The 5,762-nt window shown below is 49.9% G+C and overlaps 1 protein-coding gene across 1 annotated transcript; it reads left to right on the forward strand.

Moving 5' to 3' along the window:
• Positions 1–988: 988 nt before the first annotated feature.
• On the forward strand, positions 989–4,883 carry BDKRB2 (bradykinin receptor B2). The gene is made up of 2 exons (XM_003787021.1): positions 989–1,092; positions 3,730–4,883. Exons 1-2 carry the CDS (start codon positions 1,019–1,021, stop codon positions 4,832–4,834), a joined length of 1,179 nt encoding a protein of 392 aa, XP_003787069.1. The 5' UTR covers positions 989–1,018; the 3' UTR covers positions 4,835–4,883.
• The last annotated feature ends 879 nt before the right edge of the window (positions 4,884–5,762 follow it).

Consider the following 5,762-nt stretch of genomic DNA (forward strand, 5'->3'; position numbering starts at 1 on the left):
CACCTTCCTCACTCTCTTCACCATCCCCTCTGTATGCAGTCTGGCACCTGGCATGTCAGTTTTACTCTCTAAACTCTGCGGGGTCCAGTCCCTCTGTCTCCATCATCCCAGACTCAGATGAAAGTGCAGCCCTCACTGATAGGTATCCCTGCTTCCACCCTGACCCTCCAGAAGCCGCCAGGGCCTGACACACCTACACACCCACACACCCATCTTCTTCCTGCCTCAGGGCCTTTGCATGTGACCTTCTGCCCAGACATCCACTCTCCCCACAATCCTTTTGCCCTGTTTATCCTGTACATCCTCAGGTTTCATCAGCAATATCTACTCATACTCCCAGCCCAGTTCAGGATCCCTTGTTCTGTGCTGTCACAGGCCCTTTCATTAGATTACATTTCACTTAGATTAGTTTGCCATTATTTAGTGACTGCTGATGCCTGCCAGCTCCTCACCTCTGTGTCCCTAGCATAGGGTGACCAGACGTCCCGCTTTTGACAGGACAGTCCTGCTTTTCAACAATTTGTCCCAGCGTCCCGCGACGTTTTTAAAAAGTCCCGATTTTTGGAAAGAATGCACGAACAGGTGGGAGAACAAGAAGGGAATATACAGTTTTTGGCTGCCATGTGGCTATTTCACCAGAATATGAGTTTTATATTATTTTTGTTAATTTTATAATGTTAAACTATAATAATAACAAATAATTGCTGAGAAGTGATTATCGAGAACTGCTTAACAAAGTTTGCACTGTTGTCAGGCCCTGCCCTGCCCTGCCCCGCCCCACCCCCGGCCATGTTGTCCTGCCTTACCGATGTTAAAATCTGATCACCCTACCCTAGCACCCTGCATGTGGTAAGTACTTTTCAAACATGTGTTAACTGAAGGACTCAGCAGGCCCCACTGCCCTTCCCTGGCGGAGATACATGTGTTTTATGGTCCCCAGTCCCCTCCCCAATCTAACCATCTTTTCTCCTCTGTTTAGGCCCAGCGGGGCTTCACTCACATCCAGCTCTGAGTTCAAATGTTTCCCATCTGGAAGATACCCATGTTCCTCCCTGTTCCTGAGGATTCCGTGCCCACAACACCCTCTTTCAGGTGAGCCAAAGGGATTCCTCAATTTGCTATGTAGGGGTAGGGAACAGAAAACCTTGAGAACACCTAGGAATGCCCAATCCTCATGTCCTGGACAACAGTTGAAGGAGCAGGCAATGTTATGCCCAAAGACAAAAATTCTCATGTGTTCAAATCCCCGAGGCCTGTCAGGAACAGAGAGAGTGGATGGTTCTGTGGGACTGGGACTGGGGGACCTGGGGATGGAGGAGGAGAATGACACATTCCTCACTGTCACATATAATCTATCCCACATGAACTTGAAAATGAAGGTGAAAGTTACATCTTAAAGTTATTACCCAATGAATCAGATAGAGATGTGCCAGGTTGCCTTATAAACAAAGTTATCTCCAACACACGGCTAACATCTGGTGAAAAACCAGAACACTCTAAAGAGAGAATTTGGGGCCAGGCACGGTTGCTCACGACTGTAATCCTAGCAATCTGGGAGGCTGAGGTGGGTGGATTGCTTGAGCTCACAAGTTCGAGACCAGCCTGTGTAAGAGTGAGACCCCATCTCTACTAAAAATGAAAAACTGAGGCAAGCGGATCTCTTGAGCCTGAGAGTTTGAGGTTGCTGTGAGCTATGACACCATGGCACTCTATCAAGGGCAACAAAGTGAGACTCTGTCTCTAAATAAATAAATAAGTAATTTGGGGGACACTGATCCAAAGGCTCAGAGGAAGATGTTAGTCCTAGGGTTTGGGGGCAATGTTGACAAGACACAGAAGAGAGGGACCCAGCTCACCCTCTCAGTTCTGTGGCAGGTATAGCCTATAATGGAGATGACCAGATGGCCATCTCAGCCCAGGCTATAGCGTACTGGTGCTATAGTTTCAATTCTGCACTCACCAGCCAACCTTCTAACAATCCTGTGGTTACTCAGCTAAGGGCCAGGTGTCATCCCACTGGTTATCAACTGTATTGCTGAGAAATTAACAAGCAGCATCTGGTGCTATTTTAGCCCCCAGTGATCTAGCCCATGAGAGACAATCATCTCCCCAAGCATGGGGCACTGAGGAAATAGGATTTCTTTAGCTGAAGAAATGGGGCCCTGGATTAGACCAAAGGGACTGCTCAGGGGAATTCTTACCTTCCATGGACTCTGGAAAAAATCCTGCCCATTTCCATGGGTCAGGAGTTCAGGGCATGGTGGAGACAGCTTGTCTATGTTCAAAAATGTCTGGGTCCTCAGTGGGAAGACACAAAGTCTGAGAAACCAAAATCAATTGAATGCTTAGCTGAAACCAGAGGATCCATTTACAGGGTAGCACACTGGTTCCTCTCCATGTGGCTACTTGAGTGTCATCACAACATGGCAGCTCACGTCCCTCTGAGTGACCAATTCAAGAGACCAAGAAGGAAGCTGCAATGCATTTTATGACCTTGCCTTAGAAGTCACACCCATCACTGCCATTGGTTAGAAGCAAGTCATTAAGTCCAGCCCATATCCATAAGAGGAGGAATTAGACTCCTCCTATTGAAGAGAAGAGGATCAAAGAACTTTGGGGCATATGAAAACCACCACACCACTGGAAAGATCTCTCCAGAGCACACTTCCTATCCCATTACCCACTTTCTATCTCTCCTGTCCAAAATCTAGAGCCACCTTCCAGAACACACCAGCAGCTTCTCCACTTCTATGCCTTGCTCAAGCTGTCCCCCCTTCCTGGTCGGCCCTTCCTCCTTCTCGCTCCTGATGAAATGCTCCTCATCCTTCAGAACCCAGCTCCAAAGTCACCTCCAGCCTTGGCCCCTCCTGCTCTTACTCCATTCCTGCCTCCCACATCCCTCCATGACTGTCCTCACACCCTGGCCACAATTGTTAGGAGCTCAGGCAGGACAGGGGACAGTTGATACCCTTTCCTGTGTCCCTGGCCAGAACTCAGCACAGAGCAGAAGCTGAGAAGTTAAGTAACTTCCCCTACATCACACAGCTAATAAATAAGGGAGTCAAGATATGAAACCAGGAGAACTGTCTGGCTCCAAAGCCCCCACCCTTCTTCTCCATTATGCAACCTCTGCTCACCTTCAACACTTCCCTGATGGAGGGCATGGAAGTAGGATTCTGCTGCACTTTGCCAGAGGAGACAAACTGCCCAGGGAGGCAGGGAGTGGACAGATGAGCCGTGGTCTCAGAGCCAGGCTGGAATCTCTCCATCTGGAATACTATCATCTTTCAGTTCTAATAAATTACTCATTTATATCAAGTCTTTGAGGGACCAAATGATAAGGAAAGAATTTGCAGTTTATCTTCCCATCATGGAGGTTCGAAGAGGTCCAGGATCCAAGGCTCATGATTGTTAGTGCTGTTGATGGATGCTGGCCAAGGAAATATCCCAGTGGAGCCTCAAGACAAACATGAAGTCTCAGTTGAGGCCCAAGGGGCAGAGAAGGCACTCAAAGACCCCAGAAGTCAGACCTGCAGGGATGTGTTCTGAGCACAACTGCAGAAAAGAGGCTGAGTTCCAGCCCGACTTTGCCACGTCCTAGTTGGCTGTCTTCAGGAAGCTGTCTGCTGGGCAGATGCGTCATCTCATCCCCCATCTTCATCTGTACCAGTTGTTTCTCCTTCCTTTTTGATCTCGAGGTATAACAGCCTCTTTTTCACTTTTTTTCAGTGTTGACATGCTCAACTTCACCTCACAAGTGTCTGCTCTTAACGAGAGCCTTCTCCCAAGCAACAGCTGCATCCAGGTCGAATGGTTTAGCTGGATCAACACCATCCAGGCCCCCTTCCTCTGGGTCATCTTTGTGCTGGCTGCCCTCGAGAACATCTTTGTCCTCAGTGTCTTCTGCTTGCACAAGAGCAGCTGTTCGGTGGCCGAGATCTACCTGGGGAACCTGGCTCTGGCTGACCTGATCTTGGCCTTCGGGCTGCCCTTCTGGGCTATCACCATCGCCAACAACTTCGACTGGCTCTTTGGGGAGGTGCTGTGCCGTGTGGTGAACACCATGATCTACATGAATCTGTACAGCAGCATCTGTTTCCTGATGCTGGTGAGCATCGACCGCTACCTGGCCCTGGTGAAAACCATGTCCATGGGCCGGATGCGTGGGGTGCGCTGGGCCAAACTCTATAGCCTGGTGATATGGGGGTGCACCCTGCTCTTGAGCTCGCCCATGCTGGTGTTCCGGACCATGAAGGAGTACACAGATGAGGGCTACAACGTCACTGCCTGTACCATCAAGTACCCATCCCGCACCTGGGAGGTGTTCACCAACGTCCTCCTGAACTCCGTGGGCTTCCTGCTGCCCCTGAGTGTCATCACCTTCTGCACGGTACAGATCATGCAGGTTCTGCGCAACAACGAGATGCAGAAGTTCAAGGAGATCCAGACAGAGAGGCGGGCCATGGCGCTGGTGCTGGCCGTGCTGCTGCTGTTCGTCATCTGCTGGCTGCCGTTCCAGATCAGCACCTTCCTGGACACACTGCTGCGCCTCCACGTCCTCTCCAGCTGCTGGGACAGTCACATCATCGACATCATCACACAGATCAGCTCCTTTGTGGCCTACCTCAACAGCTGCCTCAACCCACTGGTGTATGTGATCGTGGGCAAGCGCTTCCGGAAGAAGTCTCGAGAGGTGTACTGGTGGGTGTGCCAGAAGGGGGGCTGCAGGTCAGAGCCCATGCAGATAGAGAACTCCATGGGCACGCTGAGAACCTCCATTTCGGTGGACCGCCAGATTCACAAATTGCAGGATGGGGCTGGGAGCAGGCAGTGAGTGGACGCCACCGGCACTACTGTTAATTTGCCTAAGGACTGACAGACAGCCTTTCTCCAGCGTGAGCCCAGGAAGGCAGAGAAAGCATCCCATGCCTGACTTTGGGCAACTAGGTGTTATCTCCAGAAAACACAGGAAACTAATTCCTGTCCTGGCTGATTGCAGTAAGCCGGGCTGTGAGGAAGCAGTGGCCCCGTGTACAGCCAAGGGCTTTGTAAATGTGACAGTATTATTGTTTTCATTTCTACCAGAGCCAGGCTGCTTTTTCCCAGGAGTAGAGGGGACCTGGGGGCAGGGCTAGGAGTAACTGAGTTTCCCTCCCTGCCCCAGAAAGACAGCTTGAGTTCCCAGGAGAACTGCCACTCCAGCTTTGGGGCAGTGGCCAAGAGTATATCCACGGCCTGACTGAATTTGTGTCCTGGGTCTCTTTAATCCACTCAGCTAAGACTTTGGATTAATAAAGGTTAAACTGTAAAGAATCCCTGATAAGAACCTGAAGACCAGGATTCTGTGGTTCTCCACACCAGTACAAGGTGGTCTGTGCAAAAGAACTCAATAAGCACTTAAAGAGCACTTGCTATATGTACAGCATTGAACACTGTAGGCAAGAGGGAAGAGAAGACAGTTCTGTCTTGAAGGAAATAAGAAACTAGTGTGGGGATGACCGAGCTCTTGAGCCACCACAAAGCTGTTTTATCTCGTGTCAAGCAAGGCACAGTGTGCGGTACAGAGAGCAGCGGGGGAGGAGCCCAAGGTCCCAACTCAGCTGGTAACTACTTTCACAATCATTTTGTTCCTGCCTCAGTTTCCCCTTCTGTAATATGATGTTGTTACAAGGACTAAAGGCAGCAACAGGCATAAAAGTATTTTGAAAATAGAAAGGTGCTATGTGAATGTGAGGCATGATTATGCACAGCAGACTGGGATA

This window comes from Otolemur garnettii, unplaced genomic scaffold (genome assembly GCF_000181295.1).
Source record: "Otolemur garnettii isolate 467f Iridium unplaced genomic scaffold, OtoGar3 scaffold00020, whole genome shotgun sequence".
NCBI lineage: Eukaryota > Metazoa > Chordata > Mammalia > Primates > Galagidae > Otolemur > Otolemur garnettii.

Bases quoted from the DNA above. Each gene is read 5' to 3' on its own strand.
- BDKRB2 (XM_003787021.1), top strand. From the start codon at position 1,019: ATGTTTCCCATCTGGAAGATACCCATGTTCCTCCCTGTTCCTGAGGAT. The intron at 1,093-3,729 runs GTGAGCCAAAGG...ACTTTTTTTCAG, and splicing joins CCCACAACACCCTCTTTCAG to TGTTGACATGCTCAACTTCA.